Below are 23,003 nucleotides of genomic sequence, written 5' to 3'. Positions count from 1 at the left end.
TGGATCATTTTTGTTGCCCTCTGCTGGACCCTTTCTAATCTTTCCTAAATCTTGGTGCCCAGAACTGGACACAATATTTCAGGTGAGGTTTGACTAGTGAGGAGTATAGAGGAACTACTGCACTATTTATGATTTGGAAGTAGTACTTCTGTTAATGCATCCCAAAATAGCATTAGCCCTTTTGGCGGCTGCATTGCATTGTTGGCTCATGTTTAGCCTGTCCACAATTATTCCGAGATCTTTTTGTCTCTCATTTCTGTTGAGTGACATATTCTCCATATTGTATCGATGCATTTGGTTCCTTTTTCCTAGGTGGAGGACTTGGCATTTGTCCTTATCGAATCTCATTCTGTTGCTTTCAGCGCAGTTTATCAAGATTGCCCTGGATCTTCATTCTGTCTTCTAGGGTGTATGCTATTCCGCCCAGTTTTGTATCATCTGCAAATCTGATTATCTTTCCTTGTACTTCCTCATCCAAGTAATTAATAAAGATGTTGAAGAGCACTGGGCCCAGAACTAAACCCTGTGCCACCCCACTAGTGACCTCCATCCAATTTGAGATGATGCCATTGATGAGCCCTCTTTGTGTCTGATTTAGCAGCCCATTTTGGATCCACCTAATAGTTTTTCCATCTAGTCCAGTTTTTGGTAATTTGCTTATCAGAATGTCATGTGAAACTATGTCGAATGCTTTGCTAAAGTCTAGGTGGATTAAGGTTACCCAGTCAAAAAATGAGATTGCATTAGTCTGATAGGATGTATTTTTGAGAAATCCATGCTGGCTTCTTTAAAGCACTGCATCGTCTTCTGCATGCAGATGGATTTTTTTAAATAATTTGCTCCAAATTTTTTTCCAGGGATTGATGTCAGACTAACCGGTCTATAGTTACCAGGTTCATCTTTTTCCCCTTTTTGAAAATAGGAATAAGGTTAGCTCTTCTCCAGTTGTCTGGCACTTCTCCTGTTTTCCAAGATTTATCGAAGATAATAGCCAGTGGTTCTGAGAGTTCCTCTTCCAGCTCTTTTATGACTCTGGGATGGATTCATTAGGCCCTGGAGATTTAAAAGTGTTTATCCCATCTAGGTATTCATTGACCATTTGTTTGTCAATCTTGGGCTACCACCTCCCACTTTCATCTTCCTCTTGGTTGTATATTTTCTTGTGGGAGAAGACAAGTAGGAATTGAGTGCTGATGTTTTTTTATTTAATTAAAAAAAATTTTTTTATAAGAAGCAACCCTTCTCCCTCCTCCCGTGCAGCTGGAATGCTGAGAAAGTACCAAAAGGGAAAACAGTTGGACAGAGCTGTAAGGAATGTAGATTAAAGTTAATTAAGATCCCAGGACTAACTCTCTGTGATAACTTGTTTTTACTATAAGACAATAATGAGAATAAAGAGAAACAAACAAAGCAAACAAAAGAAAGTTACGTAGAGACTGTATTTACGAATTGTAATTATTAAGCTCCCTCAACCAATTCATTTATTGGTTGAAACTTTAACTGCAATTGTGGACTGCACATAAGACCACTAAATTAAATGGCTCTCTCCTCTTAGTTGGAAATAATAACTGTAGACTGTATGTCCAAAGGTAGTAAGAGTGCAGACAGCATGAGACTCAAGCCGAAGAGTGTTTGGCAAAGACCCAGAGTGAAACAAGATCCTTCTCATAAACCTCATCTGTCAGCTTTGCAGTTGAAAAGAGTAGAGATGAATGGGAAAAAGAGAGCATCACTGGAAAAAACGATTTCATCAACACAATTGGACAATTCTAATACACTTCTACAAGAAATAAGAGAAATAAAGACACAAATGATGTCAGGATTTAATGATGTGAAAGAAGAGATGAAGAATGATTTGGAGAAATTAGATACTAAAATAGACAATATTGGATGGAAGAATAAAAGAATTACCTAAACAAAATCAAGAGAATCTCCAAATAATTAAAGAAGTGAAAGCTCAGGTGAGAGAACAAGATATACAGCTTTAAAAAAAAACAGATGACCAAGATAGACCAGGTCTCTAAAAGCATGATTGAGATTCAAGATCAAATCTATGGCTTAAAGGATATCTAGAGAATGGGAAAGAGAATGAAGATAAATTGATTCAATTAATATTGGACTGGGCCAAATCTATTCTTCCAGATGTTTCTTTTACAAGATAGGATGATGCAATACATAGAGTTAGCCCAAGAAGAGCGGGAAGAAAAATAGCAAGAGAGATACTGTGGTCAGATGTTGGTCATGTGCAAAAAAAAGAATAACTGATGCAGTAAGTATGGAATATGACAAAAATTATATTGGAAGGTCATCAAAGTCTTTCCTGATTTATATAATGAGACTTTGCAATGGAGAAGAGAGATTTCCCAAGTCTGCCAAATATTACAAAAGAATTCCATAAAATGCAGTTAGTGGTTTCTGATTTTTTTGAGGTTTTCATACATTGGAAAATATTATACAGTTGATACAAAGGAGGAAGCATTGGAATTGTTGAAGGCACTTGAAATTATCCTTGATGATGAATACGCAGCACAAATGCAAATGTTATTAGACATGTCTACATTTTCAAGAAAGACAGAGAAGGAGAGAAGAGACCAGGAGGATCAGAAGCTGGATATAGCAGCAGGAGGTTCATCTTCTCTGTAGAATCAGGAAGAAGAGGAGATCCGGAAGAAGAGGAAATTCAGAAGAAGGATGAAAATATAAGAAGATCTATATGTAATAAATATAGAATATATTGCATTTGTTAGTGTTGAAATTATTGAAATATAAGAGAAATTTGAGTATAGAATAAAAGGGTATAGATGGTTGGGGAGGGTGGAGTGGGAGTCTGGCGTTTGTGTAGGGGAGGCTTCTCCCACCCCCACCCCCCGGAAGCCGAAAGCAGCAGGGAGGAGAACATCTCCAGAGGATGTGTAAGGGAGTTTCCATATATAACTGGTGGGGAATATGGTGGGGGTAGGGATACATTCAATTGGGTTTTTGTTGGAGTGTTTATTTTATCGCATATGGAGACCAAAAAGAACATTTGATATATTGAAAGAATGGGAAAAATATTGAGGATTGTGTCTTGGAATACAAATAGCTTGGGAAAAAGACATAAATGAGCCAGAATTAAAATATCTATTTATAAAGAAAAAGCAGATGTTATATTTTTACAAGAAACAGATCAAAACAAAGATGGAGTGAATGAATTAAAATTATACTGGGCAGATGTATACAAAAATCATACAACACATCAAAAGCAAGAGGTGTTGCAATTATTGTTGCCAAAAGATGTGAATTTAAAACAAAAGCTATAAAAAGAGATCATTTGGGTATATTTCTTATAATACAAGGTCTGATTTATGGACAAGAGGTGACTTTATGACTTTATTTATGGACAAGAGGTGACTTTAGCAAATATATGTGCACTTAATATAAATCAACGTGAGTTTTATAATAAGGTATATAAAGAAATAGAAGAAATAAAAAGAGGATATGTGATAATGGTGGGTGATTATAATATGTTTATGGATAAAGAAAAAGATAATTCTAACCCATCAAAGTTAGATATAGAATAAAAGAACACAAATTTAAGTAGATTTATTAATAAAAATAGATTTAAAGATGTTTGGAGAGAGTTAAATGGGACCCAGAAAAGTTATACCTTTTATTCAGATAAACATAAATTACAAGAATAGATTATATATTTGTTACACCTGAAATATTATTATTACCTGAAATGTTGTCCAAGATAGTTAATGTAGATATAAAAGTAATTAAAATATCAGACCATGCAATATAACAATGGAAATGGAAATAAGTTGTGATTTTAAACAAGTAAACAGGTGGAGAATAGACCTGAGGATTTTTAAAAATGAGAAGTTTTTAGAAAAAATGGAAAAATAATTTTAAAAAATGAGAAATAAATGAAAAAGGAGGCAGTAATACAAATGTAATATGGGATACAATGAAAGCAGTAGTAAGAGGGCTAGGAATAAAATATTCATATAATTTGAAAAACAAAAAGCAATATATAACAAGATTAGAAGAAGAAATTAAAGAATTAGAGAAAATATATTAAAAGGATACAAATACAAAATTATGCAAAAAGAAAAGAAATACAAAGTATTGAAATAGAACAAGTTCAAAGATGTCTACTTGAAAAGAGAATTTTATGAAAATAGAAATAAAAATTCCAAAATGCTGGCCAAAGCCACACAAGTCAAAAAAGCAAAAAACTGAATTGGCATAATAAAATACGAAAAAGGAGAAAGATGTAACAAGATGAAAGAAAAACTTATAATTTTTCAAAGGTTTTTTGAAAAGTTATATAAGGGAAATGAGGAAATGGAAATTAGTTTTTAAGATGAATTTGTACATCTTTCGGACCACTTATAGTTGTCCCTTCACATTTGCATTTGTTAAGAGCAAAGGACCCCATTGAAAGCAGAAAAACTGAATATCTCTGGCCCTCCCTACTCAAACACTTCTTTGCAGTGCCTCTTCTTTGCAGTAAGAAGATGCCAGAGAGATTTCCCTCTCTGGATGGGTAGAGCAGGAACACATATTTTCTTGCATCCCTGTCTGCCCTTTCATTCCCCCACTCTCTCTCTGGAGATGGTTTGGAGGCTTTCCTTCTCTTTTCTTTTGTTTCCTTTCTCTGTACGGTGATGATTTTCTGCATCTTTTTAAAAGTAATAGGCTTTATTTGTTTGCTTATTCTTAAATTTGTTCAAAGGCTATTCATTAGCATCATGCTTTCTAGTCAGCCATTACAGTAAAATTACCAATAGGTAATATAAATAAACTAATACAATTGAAATACAAGGAAAAAACATAAGTAATCAACAAGAATAAAACTTAAGTTAGTAAATCAAAACCAGTGCAAACTGATGCAGAAATAATCTAAATGCAACCATAAGTGCACCGGAAAATAAAAGTTTTAGTCAGGTCCCTAGAACTCTGTAGAGTAGGTACTTGACAAATAACTGATGGTAACACATTCCATACTTAGGGTACCACCACAGAAAAAAGCCCTCCACCTTGCATTCTTTGCATTAATCTACTTAGAGGGAGGAACTCATAGGAAGGCCAAGCATTTTGTCCACATCATTGGGTCACAAAGGCAGAAACTAATCTGGCAATGATAGACCAGACGATGTACTGGATACCTCCAAAGGCAATAATAGAGTAACTCTGGCATCCAAGTTGGAGCAAATATGAGTGATTTTGCCCTTGAAATGCTGCTGAGGGTTCAACAGGTTCTTTTTTGAAGGCATCATGTAAAAGGCCCCTGAACCACCCAGAAAAGCTCCACTTGTCAACATTCCAAGGACATAATACAGGCTGTGTAAATAAGCTTCTTGGCTCCCTTGATTGCCATGGAATAGCCTCAGTAACTCTAAGCTGTGTTTGGTCAGATTTGTCCCAAGTTTTCCTCCACCTGTGCTCTAGTTGTCTCCTGGCTTGCTTCATTGCCCTCAGCTCTGTTGTATGCCAAGGAGCCAGGTGGGCTCTGCAAGGAGGCAGAGTATGCTTGAGAGCGATCATGTCAATCACCTGGGTCGTCTCTATATTCTGTAGTTCATCTCTGTAGTGATGTTTAACTCTTATTGGATTATTGTGGTCCTCTTGTAATAAAAACAGATACTCTGGAGAGAAACAAGGTAGCAAAGTTGAGGAGGAGCCATGAAGGAAATAACAGGTCACATTTAAACTGGATGTCCATAATGAGCAAAATGCATTGACTACACATCAAGATTTAAATTCGTTAGGGAAGTTAAACACATGATTAATTTTGCAATGTTCTTTTCATGCTATTAATTCCTTGCTTGATGATGAGTACTTCCGTAAACGTTATTGAATGAAGGGCTGAAGTAGGATTGTAGAATGTGTTCTGCTTCTTACTTGTTGACCTTTGTGGCTTTTCATAGATGCAAAACTTTTTTGATGATCTTTTCTACACAAAATGTTTATGTATGCTTGTTATTTTCTATTTATGGTTGTTTGCAGGTTCTTTACATGACATTGTAATCCTTCAGCTCATTTCAGGTTGCCCTGGAGGCACTAAATCACTACTGTGATTTTGAGGGTGCCAATTATAAAAAAGAATGGACCAGGGTATAAGAAAATCAGCAGGAGCATAAGCACGCCATTAGGTCCTGTCTTCTATCTTTATTTTTAGCTGCTGTTATTTTGTACTTCTTAGTTCAGTGAGCTGTGGTGCTAAAAGTCAAATGATATACAAGACCCTGGCTTCCTTTCAGGACTCCCTGAGAGGATGCCATGTCCAAATACACAACCCCCCCCCCCGCCCTACTGGCTGTCATCAGCCTGCTGCACCTTCCCCCCAGGAGGGCGCAACTGGGTGATCATCTCACCTGAGCCTAAGCCTTCAGCTGCCTGGAGATGATGTGGTCTCCAAGGCAACTGTGGGACTGGGTGGAAGCCCCACCCTTCTTATCCTGGGACATGGAAGGGGCAGGGGTGGGGCTCCCACCCACTCTGTGATGATAAGCTATAAAGGTTTCTTCTGATCAAGATCTTGCACTGGCATGGCAAAGCCCCATATGTGTGAATGCACAGATGATCACTTGAAGAATTAGAGTTACAGGTAAGCAACCTGCCTTTATTGGCCATTGGGTATCTAAAATGTTTTGAACTCTACATCACAAATAGTATCCAGTGGGGTACTTTTGCCTCATTGGATTCCATTGCACACGCAGTGGGCCCTGCTGATTGAGTTGCACAAGTTGAGTTTATGTGATGGAAATTTCAAAGAAAGCCTTGAAATGAGTGGAAACATTTGTTTCTGTAAGAAGGCTGATTGGTGAAGCCCCCTTGTGCATATGGTGCAGACTTGTATCCTTCCTTTTCGGCTCATTTGAGGTTGTCCCGAAGTGCTAAAACACTCTTGTCGAGCAGGGTGGGAGAGAATTGGCCGGAGTAGAAGCTCTCTTTTGGATCCTTCTTTTGCTTTGGTTCCCCAATAAATACCAGGGAATACCAGTTTTACATAATTAACTACTTTGTATTGAAAATAGCAGTACATTTAGTACACGCAATAGTAATAGTAGCATGGTAGTGCTAGATCACAACTCCAGAATCCCTATTCTCCCTTTAAAATTTGAAAGCGTAAAAAAAGTTATGCTGGATCAGACCCCATGGGCCATCCAGTCCACCACTACATTCACACAGTGGCAGTGAGAAAAAATAAAGTCTCTGAACTCTCAACCTGTCTACTTGTCCCGTTGCATTCCTTTGCCTTTGCAGCCCTCCTCTACTTGCTGTAGCAAGAAGAAATCAAAATCCACCCTGCTGCCTTCCAGGGTAGGGAGTATGACTTTCCTTAGTTTATGACCAAATCCTGAATGAAGAACCTTATTTAATTGATAAAGTACCAACCTTCCTAAACAACAGTTCAATTTAAAATCAGCACTACTTTAATAAAATATACTGCATAGGTAAAGTACAATAAGTTAATTACCTGCTTTCCACCTTGTTCCTTCACTAAAAGCAACTAAAATTGAAGGTACAGTTTTGTGTACAGCAATTTCATTAAAATAAAAACTCTTAAGAACCTACAAGGGTATTGTGTCACACTTGTTCTGATAAAGCATAGAAATACACTGCTCTTAAATTCATGTTTTATAAATCTTGTACCTTAATTTTGTTTTTTATAGCAGCACTACTTTTTGTAAGGAAATTAAAACTGGTGGATCATCCAACTTTCACTAGAGTTTGCAGAGATTGTTCTGCATGAATTTGCTTTTGGATTTTTGTTCATAGCTGTACTTTTGGGGACCCATACAATTTATTTTGCCAGGATTTCTGATGACTCTCTTAACCCCTCATTTCTTATATAAAGCAGAATGTATCAGTGACTTTTCTGTCACTTTTTGTTGCCATGGAGACTCCCTTTGAATGCAGTTAAAATTAGCATGCTGCAGCCCCAGAAAATTGTCCTCTGAAAGAAAGAAGGAAATTCTTGGAAAGGTGTGTTATACTGTCAGCTTCAGAACACTTAAATGGAAGCAATTTCTGTGAACTATGAGGTCAAGTTAATAAATGTTTTCTGAGGGATAGTAGTTTGGCTAAAACTTTAATATGCAAGCCCTTTGATGCAGCCACACATGTAAATATACCTCAAATGTTGCATTAGATACTTTGACTATGTGCAGTCATCGCATTGCTTATAGAACATATTTTGGTCTGAGGTACACACAGATGTTTGTATGATTGCATCATCACTTGTAAGTAACATGTTTGAAGTTGTGAGAATCCATATTCTGTCATTTTGTAGATGAACAATGGATATAAACATAACTAATACAGATATGGTTCAAAAGAAAAAAAAACTGTGTACTAAGACCTGGTTCAACATGTGTTGACTCACAAAGGTACACTATTGCATTCAACCTGAATTCACATATAGGGAAATGTTAAAACTTTGATTAATGAATGACACTCAGCATTTATTTAGCAGATTAAAGAATTTGGAGAGGATGATTTTTAAAATAGTAATTATATTAGAATCAAAACATGGAAATTAAGCAGTTTAGAGTTTAAATGACAACTTGCATTTACAGAGCTAAGAGGGAAGTCTGAAGCATATGTAGTCAAAAAGCCTTCTACAACTCATAGTGTTCTCCAGTCATATATAAAAAGGCTTGGAAAAGCAACAAGGAAAATTGGACGTATAGTCTAATATGGTAGAGAAGAAAGCATAAGACAGATGGACATAAGAACTACTCAGAGGGGTTTAAGACAGATTTTATAAATGACAAGGTTCCAAAGTTATTTGGTTGGAGGTTTTGAACCAGTTTTACAGTTTAAGTAGAAGATTGCTGCAAAGAAGAAGGAGGTTAGGAGGTAGAGGAAGAGGTGTTAGGTGGAATGCAAAGTAGGAAACGAAGCAGAATCAAACATTGTGGGAGAAATTGGCATAGTGGTAAGAAATGAAGCAGGAGAATGTCTTACAGAAACCTTTGAAGCCAACAATCTGTCTATCACAAATGTATATTTCCTGACAAATTTATACATGGACATCACTAGATTGTCAATACAGAAATCATATAGACCAGGGGTCCTCAGACTTTTTAAACAGGAGCCCAGTTCACTGTCCCTTGGACTGTTAGGGGGGCGGACTATAGTTTGAAAAAAAATATGAATGAATTCCTATGCACACTTCACATTAAAAAAAATAATTAAAATTCAAGTAAATTAAAAATTAAAATTTAAAAAGTGTTTGCTCTGCTTGCTTGGGCTGCAGCAGAAGCCCAAGATGATGCTGAGCTGCCTGCTGAAAGGGAGAGCACAACACGAGGGAAAGCCATGAGGTCGTGCTCACCTCAGTCAAGGCCTTCCCAGCTCCTCACCGCCGCCCTGCTTGTGAACCAGAGAAAGTTCTCCTCACAGGCACTTGCCTGGCTCTGGGAGGGGGAGCAGGAGTGGGAGGCTGGAGAGGTGAGCCTGGGGCAGCTCCCCCGGCTAGGAGAGGGCCATGAGGAGGGAGGTAATGGCTGCTTTCTGAGGGGAGCGACGGGACCATGGCTGGCCTAGCGGAGTGCCTCCTGCCTCTTCCCACTGCGGGGGGAAGAAGGAAGGCAGCTGCTTGAAGGCAGTGGTGGCTTGCCCAGAGAATGCCATGGCGGAGGCGTGGGAGCCATGGTCCTGCTCCACCTTGGCCTGCCCACCCCTGGGCTCGGCAAGGCAGCCGAGGCTTGGCCCGGAGCCCAGGGACGTGGTTCACATAGTTAAATATAGATTTAAAAAAGAATATTTTTCTTACCTTCTGTCTTTTTTTAGTGTCTTCATCTCTCTCTCTTCCTACTGCCCTCCTCTCTTCTGTATTCCCACTCCCTATTCCTGCTCTGTATTCAGAGCCATCGCATGTGAGCAATAGGGGGAAGAGCTGGCTTACGTGCAGTTGAAGGGAGCTGTTACAATTTGGTGTGTGAGCTGGCTCTCCACTAGTCTCTGAAATGCCTGCACCAGCTCAGAGCTTTCGGACTCATTTGGAGATCATTTTCTCCGAGCAAGTCCAAAAGCTCTGAGGCAGACCGGGTAAATGACCATGGCGGGCCATATCCGACCTGTGGGCCATAGTTTGAGGACCTATGATATAGACCATGCAATTGGAAGCAGAAAAAGGAGAAGGTGTATTCTCACTGCCAAAACAACGCCAGGTGCAGATTACAGTAGTGACCATGCACTCTTAATATCAAAGAGTCAAGCTAAAAAAAAAATACTAGCAGAAAAATACAATACTGCCAAAATAGAACTTAACTAACATTCCTTTGTAATTTAAACTTCACATAAAGAATAGATTTGCATTACAAAATTTAACTGACTGTGAGCCAGAAGAAATGTGGACTGACACTATTCATCTTTGCGAAGAATACCAAAAGATAATTTCTGTTGTAAAAAGGAAAGAAAAACCTAGATGGATCACAGAAGAAGAACCTGGTGAGGAGGAGCCTGCAATATTAGAAAGTAAGTGAAAGCTGCTCTAAAAGAACATGGAAGAAACATGCAAGAGTACCCAGAGTACATAAAGTACCAACAGAACAATTCCAAACTGCAGAGATGGAATTGATCCAGATCCTAACAAGAGTATGCCAACAAGTATGGAAAACAAAACAATGGACCACGGATTGGAAACATTCAATATACATTCCAATCCCTTGGAAAGGACTTGGAAAAGAGTGTAGCAACCATAGGGCCATTGCACTAATTTCCCACACAAGCAAAGTGATGCTCATGGTGTTGCAACAAAGAGCAAGAAATGCCTGATGTTAAAGCTGGATTCTGAAAGGCAAGAGGTTCTTGGGCTCGTCACAAAACTATGTTGGCTGCATGAGCATCCCAAAGAATTTCAGAAGATCAACTTGTGCTTCATAGACTACAACAGAGCCTTTGCCTCTCTGGATCATGAGAAACTGTGGATGGTTCTGAAAGAAATGTGCCTTGTTCATTCTGATTTGTAACCTGTATCTCAGTTTGTGAGAACTGCTCAGGGATTTGCTTGTATAGAGTATCACTGATAAAAATGAGAGTGACCCTGTGGTCTCTAAAGATTGTCTGGCAGGCAGGCATAGGATAATTCAGATTTCCAGAGCCAAGATCAGAGACAGAGCTCCAGTGTTATACCAGGGACCCATCTTCCAATTCCTCTGCCCCTCTCATGGACAGCATGGAAAGAAATATTCCAGCTGCCTCTCTGAAAGGAGGATACAGAGGACATTCTGTGAGTTGGAGAAGAGTCTGAGCCTGTCAGCTTAGGAGGTATCCTAACCATTCCAACCTCTTTTCCTCTCTCTGAAGTGCTTGAGAAAAATAGCAGTCTAGCTAAATGCGAAACAGGAGGAGTGGTGGAGATCACATATTGGATCACATTGTAGGAGATATCCTACAACTTAGTTTGTGATGCTCATAAGCCTCCAAGTTCAGGAGTTTACAACATCAAGGGTGCACTTGGTGATTTTAACAGGCCTAGTTGTATAAAAAAGCATTCTATGTTGTTAAATTATTTTTAAGTATAGTGGAAATATGTTCACATGGTCTTTATTTATATTGCATTTGTGCATCACATTTATGAATTATTGTGAAGTACCCAAAGAACTTAGGCTATTCGCCAGTATAGAAGTAAAAGAAATAATACTGTCCTAGTAAGAATTCCTTGGAGAAAAGTTCCTAAAATGCAGTGACTTCTAGCCTTGCGCACACACACACACACACACACACACACCCATTCTGGGTTTGATTATTAAAATAAAAGCAATAATTTTGTGGTCCAGTCTATGATGCTTCCTTCCTCTTTGGTTAAAATGATAAAAGAAGTGCTGTTAGGAAGGAATTTGACCCTTTGACATTCCCCATTGTTTGAGGAAGTTTATATTAACATATAATTTTTAGCAAGCAATTGAGGGAAAGGGCAAGAGGCAAAAAGGTTAAAAGCATAAGAAATGAAAACAATCAGTGTAGCCGTAAAGTGCTGATGTGAGTAAGGGAAGGCTTCTCTTTAGTCTTTTGAGACACAAGTTCCTAATCTGGTTCCCTTCTACCAGTTCTGAAACACTGAATGTACTGTAAGCAATAGGCATCAAGTAAGTTCGTTAACACTACCCAGCGATGTCCAAGTCTGGGCTATCCTGAATGAGTTAATGTGCTAGATCACACTGCTTGATCACTTTGACTTAGCTTCTCTTGCCACGGGGAGCAGTTACAAAACTACTTGTTTAGCATGACCTCAGAATTCAGAATTAAAGAGAGGACTTGGGGACAGACGTGTCCTGTTGTCAAGTTCTGAAGTTACAATAAACACTGCAGAGAGTCAGTTTGGTGTAGGGTTAGAGTGTTAGAGCAGGATGTGGGAGATGGGAATCCCCATCCCCATTCATCCTCAAAGCTTGCTCTGTGATTTCAGGCCGGTCACTGTCAGTGAGAATGATCAAGTTTCATGATCTAGCATGTTAGCTCATTTGGGACAACCCAGGATATAAGAGCTGGAACAAAACACCTTGGATTGTTAGTATGTGCAAACAGAGCCTGTATGTAAGTGATGTGATTGTCTTGCTGCAACCTGGAAAATGTATTTACAATGCAGTGTGATACAAGGTAGCCACAGCCTCATTATTAATTCCCTTTCTTTCCTGATTGCCATTTTAAGACAGGAAAGGAGGGCAAGTGAGACTGAATGCTTAACCTGTTTTGGATGTAAAAATAAACATGTTCTCCAGGTTGTAACCCAGCAACCCATTTAGCCAATAGGTTTTAAATGTTACATAGATTTTTCCTTGTTTCCAGGACAAAGTTTGTGAACTAGACTAGCTAGCAGCACAGAATACCCGCTTATCGCTTATTGAACCTAGCCCACCCTTGCGCACGGCACACCTACTTGATAGATATGCACAAGAAGCACGAGCGCAAGGTCAGGCAGGGAAGATAACATGACTAAGAGGCCTGCAAGACCCGGATACCAGCGACGATTAGGAGTGGTCAGCAGAAACTGTGGCAAGAGACGTGCCGAAGACACTTTTCCAGAGATAAAGAAATGCTATAAAAAGGCTTGTAATACCATACATAGGGACCGCACTTTACTAAAGTGTTGGTCCCTGCACAGGTAAAATAAAGGAGCTTCTCCTCCTCTCCACTCTGGTCTTGTGGTCTGTTTGCCAAGGACTGACAAGGCGTCCTTTGGGATATAACAGTTTGAATGGTAACACATAAGGAAGTAGCTCCATAACTTTTTTGAATGACTGAGATCGGATAGCAGCTATAAATAGATTGTTTATATCATGACTCTGCTTAGAATCAATCATTTGGAGTAATTTCATTGTCACTGTAGCCCTGGTTTCAGTACAAACAACTTTGATTGCCCTGCTTGATGATCAAGGTCAAGTGAGAAACAAGGAAATGTAACTTTACTTTGTCCTGGACTGCTCAGCAGCTTTCAGTACCATTGGCCAAACTATCCTTCCAGACTGATGCATTGGATTAAAGTGTTTCTGCAGGAAAGCACTGCCCTGCCCTTTTTCTTATCCTTAGGATCAAGGGCATATGGTACTGGGAGACTATTATTCTTTAATTTTTTTTCTTAACATAAAAAGTACACAAAAAAGAACAATGTTGCCAAGGGAATTCTATACAAATACAACCTATGCATTCAGCCTCTCAAATCTATCAGTATTCCTGTCTTTCAACACTCTATGAGAGCTCAAGAAAAAAAGAAATCCTTAATAGGTACAACAAAAAATCTTCCAATCACTCCAAATCCTCTACTTTTTTTCCTCTCCAAACTCCTCTCAAATCCCGTTAATCATACTGAGCATAATTTCCATTTATCATTGACTTTTTCTAACAGTCTTCTTTTTACTTAGTAAACTTTGCCCACACAGCCATTCTGCTAGTCTCCTTCTCCATACTTCAATTGTTGGGGGCTCCAATGATTTCCATTAAGAAGCAATTGTGGTTTGTGTTCAGTTGTCATTTGCTTAAATAACTCTATTATTGAAAAATAATCTATTTTTTCAATATCTTTTTGTGTAATGTACCATTGATTAAACTGATGTAATCCTATTAGCAACTTTGGGAGGATGGAGTGCTGGTGAATTGAGCCAGCTGACTATTTATGTAAAAGAGAGATAACGCAAGTGCTAACCAGCACCCTTGCCTAATGCCTCTGAAGGTTGGAATGGATTTGGTAAGATGCCCTAGACTGCTACACTTAGCCCTAAGAAAGGTTTGATCATGTAGAGCCTATATAAGGCATAGCAGCCTTCTACCAATGGAAGAATTAGCTAGTTTATCCTAGAGTCTCGTTGAATCAAATGTAGATTTGAAATTCACAAAGGCCACATAAAGAGAGGTTATTCCCTCAATACGATGTTGTATAATCAAATACTGCTCTATTGTAGATCTGCTTGACCTGGTGCCTGCTTGTTCTGCCTCTAAGATAACTTCTTGCTCTAGCCAGTAGTGTAAGAGTTGGTCCAACAAACCAACAAGCTAATCAGCCTATTGTTCGAGGGGTCCTCCCTCCTACATTTTTTGTGGAAGGGAACTACCCCAACCCCCAAGATTTTGGGTTGTGATCTGTATAATTGATATATGTAAAAGGGGGGGGGCACAAGAGAGGCCCACCAGTCCTTGTTTTCTTTCAGGAGTTCAGATAGAATACCACTATACCCTGGGGCTTTGGCATTTTTTTCTATATACAATTTGATCTCATCTGAAGTAACAGGAGGCTATTTACATGTATTTTCTATTGCTATTAAAAGGGAAGGCTAAAACATAAAAATACAGAAACCCCAAGTCAGAAGGATTCTGGCCCATCTAGTCTTTTCCCCCAGCTGCAGCCTGCTCCACTCATGACATGCCTACCATGTGCATGTCCAGCCTATCCTTGAAAATCCTCACCAATGGGGCTTCAGCCACCTCCAGTGGAAGCCCATTCCTTACCCTAGGGTCCTAATGGTCAGGAATTACTTCCTGGCATCCAAATCAAACCTTGGTTCCCTGATCTTTGCCACATTGGAACACATCCTGCCCTCCTCCTCAGGGGAAAACCCATGTCTCTACCCACCTCCATGTGACATCCCCTCAAATACCTACATGTTGCCAACAGATCTCCTTGGAGTCTCCTCTTCAGTCTGAAAAGACCCAGTTCCCTCAGTCTCACCTCATGTGGCTTTCCCTGCAAACCAGCCACCATCCTTGTGGCCCTACACTGTACCTATTCCAACCTGGCTATATCTTTCCTATAAATGTGGAACCCAGAACTGAACACAATACTCCAGTTTAGCCTGCAGTCGACCAGTAGCCCGAGATCCTTTTCACAAGTGCTGCTCTTCAGCCACTTGTCCCCTAACATGTACTTACAACACACATTCCTTTTACAGAAATTTCTGTTTGCGACCTGATTTGGTCATGAACTGAGGCATTTGCAAGCTGAGGTACCACTATACATCACATGTTTTCTCTGAAGGTTATTTTTTCTCTTTCCTGATTTTGTAGCAAAATCCTATACATGTTTAGGGTACACATAAGCCCTATTGAGTTCATTGTGGCTTACTCCCAGGTTAGTGTGCATGTATTTTGGCAAAATTTAATGAGCTGTTAAATCTTTGGTTCTACAAATGCCAGACTTTTGAAATAATGAGATGAGATTCACAAAACTGTTAGTCTAGACTTGTTCTTCTGTTCATAAAACTTCTCTGGGTCTTCATACATATATACAAAATTGAGCACAAAATGTGTACTTGCTTAAAACTGTGCACTTCATATTAGTCTATGCTGCTCTACAATGTGTAGGGCATTTATCTGCAACATTTTCTTTCTTCCAGTTTAGCAGAAAGAAATGCATCCAATTTCAGTATAACTACGTATACAATTTCAGGGTCAAATTTGGAACTTTTGTGCAGCATGGCATATTATCCCATGGCAAGCACTTATATATTTTAACCAGTGCTTTTTTTGTAAAAAAAAAAAAAGGTGCCGGAACTCATATCTTGGGGTCACACTTTTACGGAATGGTCGCTGCCGGCAGTAAGCACTCAGCGCGCGACCACAAAACCGATCCCAAGCTGAGCGGCGCCCTCACAATCAGCGCCGACAATCAGTGCGACACACAAGCAGCCTGCAGGCACTATGTTAATGATTTTTGCGGCTGACCTGCTATGCCCAACAGGGCGATTCACATTCACTTGGAAAAATCCATCAAAAAAAGGTGCCAGAACACTGTTCCGGTATGTTTTATGACAAAAAAAAGCCCTGATTTTAACAGAGAAAAAACCTCAAGCAGAACCCAACATCAGGCTTCCAAAAAAAGTAGGAAGAAAACCAGGACACAGCAAGAATGAATTTCGATGTCTCTACACCAATGCCCAATGTATGAGAAACAAACATGAACGTGAGCTCATAGTACATGAAGGCAATTACGATCTTATAGGAATGATTGAACCTTGGTGGATGACTCACATGACTGGAACTCTACATTTGATGGATAGAACCTGTTCAAGGAAAATGGAAAGGACATAAAGGGAGGTGGAGTAGCATTGTACCTGAGGAGTACATATATCTGCATAGAAGTACAAGAAGAGGAACTTAGTAACCCCATTGAAAGTATCTGGTTTAACTTAAGAGGAACCAAAAATAAGAAAACCTTAGTTATTGGCATCTATTATTGACCACCAGTCAAAAAGAGGATGATGCAACCCTCGAAAAGCAACTTGCCAGCATTTTCAAGAAAAATGATGTCATCATCATGGGGGACTGGGAGATTGGGACATGGGGGACTGTATTTCTGTGATATATGCTGGGAAACAAATGCTGGCAAGCATGGCCCCTCCAAGAGATCCTTGACATGGATTGGTGACAAATTTCTTCAGCAGAAAGTAGAGGAAGGTACAAGTGGATCGGCTATCCTCGATTTAATACCAACTATCAGGAATGGCCTGCTGGACAAAATAACAAACATGGGCACTCTGGGGTAAAGTGACCATGTGATACTTGGATTCTCATTTATACAGGAGACAGGTTTACTGCAGCCGAACACATACCCTGGACTTCAAGAAAGCCAACTTGAATAAACTCAGAAACATGATAAGCAAAGTGCCATGGCAACACACACCCTTAAGGGAATGGAGTCTTAGAGCAGTGGGAAATATTGGGAAAAAGGATTCTTGAAGCACAACTATGAACAATTCCATCAAGAAAAAGGTGTAGAAGACAGCAGAGAAAGCCACGTGGCTCCACAAAAAGTTAAGTGACAGCCTGAAAGCAAAAAAAAAAAAAAAAAAAAAAAATTGTACAGGAAGTAGAAGCAGGGCCATGCTACAAAGGAAGAGTATAAAATAGCAAGGAATTACTCAAATAGCATCAGGAAGGCCAAAGCAGGAAATGAACTGAGAATAGCAAGAGATGCTAAGCACACTAAAGAAAGCCTTCTTCAGATACATCCAGAACAAAAGTCATGAGAAAGAGAAATGTGTCCAGCTACTTAAAATGGATGGCAGAGTGTTAGCAGATGACAAGGAAAAGGCAGAGGGACTGAATTCCTACTTCGTCTCAGGCTTCTCCCACAAGAAAATCTACAACCAGAAATACAAGCTGAAAGTGGGAGGTGGTAGCCCAAGATTAACAGAGAAATGGTTAAGGAATACCTAGATGGAATAAACATGTTCAAATCTCCAGGGCTTGTTGAACTCCATCCCAGAGTCATAACTGGAACTATCAGAGGAACTCTCAGAACTACTGGCTATTATCTTCGATAAATCTTGGAAAACCGGAAAAGTGTCAGATGACAGCAAATGGGCTAATGTTTCCCTATATTCAAAAAAGGGAGAAATGATGAACCTAGGAACCATAGACAAGTTAGTCTGACATCAATCCCTGGAAAAAAAAATTGAGGCAATTATTTAAAAATCCATCTGCAAGCATCTTGAAGAAAATGCAGTGCTTAATAGAAGCCAACATGGATTTGTCAAAAGTAAATCCTGTCAGATTAATTTAATCTCATTTTTTGACTGGGTAATCTCCCAAATGGACAGATGGAACATTATGGACATAATCTATCTAGACTTTTGCAATGTTGTAGTGCCACACGACATTCTGATAAGCAAATTAGCATCAACTGGATGAAATGGAAAAACTATTCAGTGGATCCAAAATTGGCTGCTAAATTGGACACAAAGAGTGCCCATCAGTGGCACCTTCTCAAATTGGATAGAGGTAACTAGTGGGGTACCACTGGGTTCCATTCTTGGCCCAGTGCTCTTCAACATCTTTATGAATGATTTAGATGAGGAAGTACAAGGAAAGATAATCAGATTGTCAGATGATGCAAAACTGGGCAGAAAAGCAAACTTCCTAGAAAGAATGAATATCCAGGGCGATCTTGATAAACTTGAACACTGGGCTGAAGGCAAAAGAATGAGATTCAATAAGGACAAGTGTGATGTCCTCCCCTTAGGAAAAAGAAATCAAAGGCATCGATACAAAATGGGGAATACGTGACTCAACAGAACTGAAAAAGAAAACAGATCTCAGAGTAATTGTGCACAATAAGCTGAACATGAGCCAACAATGTGACACAGCCACCAAAATGGCAAATGCTTTTCTGGGATGCATTAGCAGAAGTATTACTTCCAAATCTTGAAAAGTAGTAGTTGCCATATACTCTTCACTAGTCAGACCTTATCTGGAATGCTGTGTCCAGTTCTGGGCACTGAGATTTAAGAAAGATGCAGAAAAATTAGAAAGGGTCCACAGGTGGGCAAGCAAAATGATACATGGTTTGGAAACACTGCACTATGAGGAGAGCCTGAGGGAACTGGGTTTGTTCAGTGTTGAGAAGACTCTCAAGGCTCTTACTCTCTGAGTACATGAAAAGCTGTCACAAAGAGGAAGGTCTAGATCTCTTCTTGCTGATATCAGAGTTAGGACACAGAATTGTCAACTCAATTTGAGACAACCCCAGTCTCAGGCTGGACATCAAGAAAAGGTTCTTCACTGTCAGAGCAATACAACAGTGGAACCAACTGCCTAGAGAGATTGTGGCCTCTCCCACACTACAGACATTTAAAAAGAAACTGGACAGCCATCTGAGTGGGAAGGTGTGTATTGGTGTCCTGCAACAGTAGAGGGTTTGGACCTGATGTCCTTCTTGGCCCCTTCCAACTCTGCTATTCCATCATCTATGATAAAATGCCTTGAAACTATGTCTTATGGTAACCTTAGGATAGTTAAGCAAGTTGAGGCTATTAAGTATCTATGTTATATTCATTTTGGGTATTTTTCTGTCCCCATTTGCAATGCATGTGTCCATATGCCATGGTCTTTTGTTCTGTGCATAGCAGTCCTGTGTGGTATCTGAACAGCAGCCCTTGCAGTCAGTGGACAGTGTATTTCTCTGATGTCTCCTAGTTTTGTTCCTGTAGTTTCCAGCAAAGTGGTAGTTTATTAAGGAAGACGCAGCTGTGCCAGTCATAGCTGAAATCATGGCACTGATAAAGGTTCTCTTCCTTATAATGAACATTGACCCTTACATAAATTGTTCTGTGATTTATTTAGCATATTAGGGATGTTTATCATTAGAATAAATGTAAACTAATGATTCCTTACTTTTTGTTTTGTTTGCTATGATGTATTTTATAATATTTTATTTTAAATGCAGGTGAACCAAGGAAATTTGATCCAAAGTTCAGCGGACCTATTCACAACAGGTAAATACTTTATTTTACTGTATTACAGTCCCGCATTGCTTTTGTATGTATAAACAAAGAAAGATGCACTCATATTCATTGTTGGAGTTAAGCAGCTCCAACAATATTTGGTCTTTATGGAGATAGACGGAAATACTGACCTGGACCCACTTTTGTCACAAGAGGCAATTGCTATTAGAAGAATACAATATCTAAAATCTGCTTCAATCTCTTTTGGCAGAGTCAAGCTTAGACTGGAAAAAATAAATAGAAGGTTTATGGTTTTCCCACCCTTCCTTCAAGGAGCTCATGGCGGTGATTGAATTCTAGGCCTTGTTCACAGTACAGATCACTAGGACTGGATGCTATTCACCTGAGAATTCTCAATTATAAAAATACCAGCTTTCTAACAAAATAGGTAACATGTGCCTAAAATTATACTATTATACTGGAAAATAGCCAAAGTCAGACCAAATTATTAAAAGATGACCCAGTAATTAATTGGTAGAAATTAAGTATTTCAATGGACAGGAGGTTGTCTGCTTCTCAGACTCTGGGTAGCTTTGCATTGGCCCAGAATCCAAGTTCTTGGCAACTGCTCCCAGCATTCTTGGAATACTCATCAGGAATTGAATGCCATGAGCTTCACAAGCAGAACCCTCCTTCCATGCCCACCACCACCGACAGCAGTGGGCAGGGAAAAAGGTTGGTCACCAAGAATGATGGCCAAGCACATGCCTGTTTGAAGTGCCCTCTTTTATACGCTGCAACTACTGGGATGGTTGCTGGATGCACAGCTGGGGGTCATCAGTGTTTGCAGACTTCCCCTTGGCTCAGCTTGCTCTGCAGGACTGGGTCAAGCATCCATTCCAAAAGAATTCATCCCAGTTACACTTACATCAGAGAGAATTGCATTGCCAAGTGGGACATAAGTCCCTGCAGTTTCTATCCCTGTTTTTGCTGCTCACTCCCCCCACATTGCCACTGGTTTTTCAATTGTATGCCAATGAGCTTATGTGCTGTCTCATGTTCATTTCCACTGATATTCCCAGCTTCACTTAGCTGCTGCTTTTGACAGCTGGAGCATACAAGGCAAGTCTACATGTATTGGACAGCTGTAAGAGCACAACAGTGAAGGATTTACACACACACATATACAGAGAGAGAGAGAGAGAGAGAGAGAGCGCCCTTCATGTATAAATTATGGATACAGTTATGCATTTTTCTACAGACATTTAAACATTGCAACTGAAGTGTTTTGAGACTCTTGGAAGGAGGGTGACAGTGGCAAATAAAAAGGGTAGTTATGAGAGTGAGGAGGGGAGACAAGATTGGTCTGCCATAAAGGATGCTAAGATACCAGCTGGAGGGACTGAGAGGGAAGAGGAGAACAATCTATGCTGAGCCAGATCATCTGTTAAGCACACTGTAGGTTGTTTATCAAACAGCCCATATTGTGTGCTTAGTTACAGGTTGCTTTGGCATCTCATATGAACCCACCCACTTTTGATGTAAAATTTTGATGTACTCCTCAAAAGGAAAAGCATCTTAGAAACATCAGAATGCATTCTTAGCATCCTTTGTCTAGTGGTCATGGCATCCTGCTCCTATAAAAGTGGCAAAATTAGTTACTAAGCAATCCCATCTGACTTTGTTTTAACTATAATGATATGCTATATAATGTTCCTGAAGAGTTGAAAAGCTTTGAAGTTGGGAAGGCAGAAGACAAGCATTGCAAGCTCTGTACTTTATCCAGTAGTCCTTACTTCAGGCAGAATTCCTATAAAGTTTAATGGTAGCTCAAGATGCCTGGTATCTTTCAGAGCTTACATGGTGTGTTGCAGCTTACTGGCAGCATAACAAAGTCATATGGTGATTTTAGTCCCCTGCTTTGTACAATGACAGCCTATTAAAAATGTATAGTTCCATGAAAATAACTCTGGATATTGCAGGTGTTTTTACTGTGCTGCCTGTACAACCACTGCATATTCCTTAACTAACAGAGCTAGTACATCCTATAAAGCTTGGTGTGTTTTTTAATCCTCAGGTGTGTGTGCAGTGAGGGTGCAATGTAGGGAACTTTCTTTCTGAATGGCTACAGGTTCTTTTCTCCGTATACAATAAGCATATATTCAGACCATCCTTTCTGCTGCTCCCTGCTACTACTGTTGGTCATTCTTCTTTATAAACAAGGAACATTTGTACTCATTACCTATTTTTTTAGTTCTGATTTTACTGTGTGACTGCAGTGTCCTATGAGAAATCACAGTGATCCCAAACATTGCCCAATATTTTAGCTCCATAATTGTCAAGGAAAATGAAGTGCTAATGTTTGTATATTCAGTTGTTACTAGTGTTTGTTAATGCTGACCTCTGCAGTGGAACAAGAGTATGTGCATATGTGTAGACAGGCTTGTCCCTTGTTTCTTTTTTGTGTTCACAAATTTCTTTTGGTGCATTCTTAACAGGCTGCTCTATGTTAAAGAATAGCTCTATTAGTTTGCATCTGCTCCTAGAAAATGGAATACAAGGAAGTAACTACCAGTATATATGCAAACAGCTATATTTAATGTGTAGATGGGCAGTTCTGATAAGCTTTCTGGCTTTTTTAAAAGATTTGCAACTAACCCATAGTGTCCTCCAGGAGTGGCATCCTCAGAGGCTTTTAGTTGTCAATACAGGACCAAAATCTGTAATAATGGTTAATGTGGTTTATCAGGATACATTGCTGGCCAGGGGAGCATTGCAGAATGCATTGAGGACTCTTGTCAGATTATTCCATGGGGCTAGAGATTTTATATGACTAATGGATGGGGTCATTATACATTTTTTATTTTATTAGGTTCCTTTAAGTAGTGTTGCATATCTCAGGGTCTCAAGATGAAACAGGCTTGACATTTTAAGTGGTTAAATGGCTTGTGCATAGGAAGCCTGTGCTCTGTGACTGTACATGTAAACTTAGCATGTTGGTTTGGTGTATATTTTGGTATGTAACTCTTTTCACAAGAGAAGACCTGCTGGATGAGACCAAGCATGTTTCTACCTGAGACAGTTATTATATATTTTTTCTAGGGAAGTGGAGATAAAGAGGAAGTTGCTTTCTTGAATGATTTTTTTTTAAATAAGAAGCAACTCTTCTCCCCCCACCCCTGGCCAGGCAGCTGGAAGGCTGAGAAAGTGCTGAAAGGGAAAACATTTGGACAGAGCTGAAAGGAATGCAGATTAAAGTCAATTAACATCTCAGGACTAACTCTTTGTGCTAATTTGTTTTTATTATAAGAAAATAATGAGCAATAAAGAGAAACAAACAAGACAGAC

At 39.4% G+C, this 23,003-nt stretch overlaps 1 protein-coding gene across 1 annotated transcript in view; it reads left to right on the top strand.

Annotated features, from left to right (window-relative positions):
* SLC44A5 (solute carrier family 44 member 5) overlaps positions 1–23,003 on the top strand; it is a 149,568-nt gene that overhangs the window by 39,200 nt on the left and 87,365 nt on the right. The window contains exon 2 of the mRNA XM_044440965.1: positions 19,658–19,706. Coding sequence (XP_044296900.1) covers positions 19,658–19,706 — 49 coding nt within the window. The remainder of the gene's footprint in view (positions 1–19,657; positions 19,707–23,003) is intronic.

The sequence above is a fragment of the Varanus komodoensis genome, unplaced genomic scaffold, assembly GCF_004798865.1.
Source record: "Varanus komodoensis strain SLA01 unplaced genomic scaffold, ASM479886v1 scaffold1, whole genome shotgun sequence".
NCBI classification, from domain to species: domain Eukaryota; kingdom Metazoa; phylum Chordata; class Lepidosauria; order Squamata; family Varanidae; genus Varanus; species Varanus komodoensis.
Note: the sequence above shows the minus strand (reverse complement) of the source record. Positions and strands in the feature narration are given on the sequence as shown.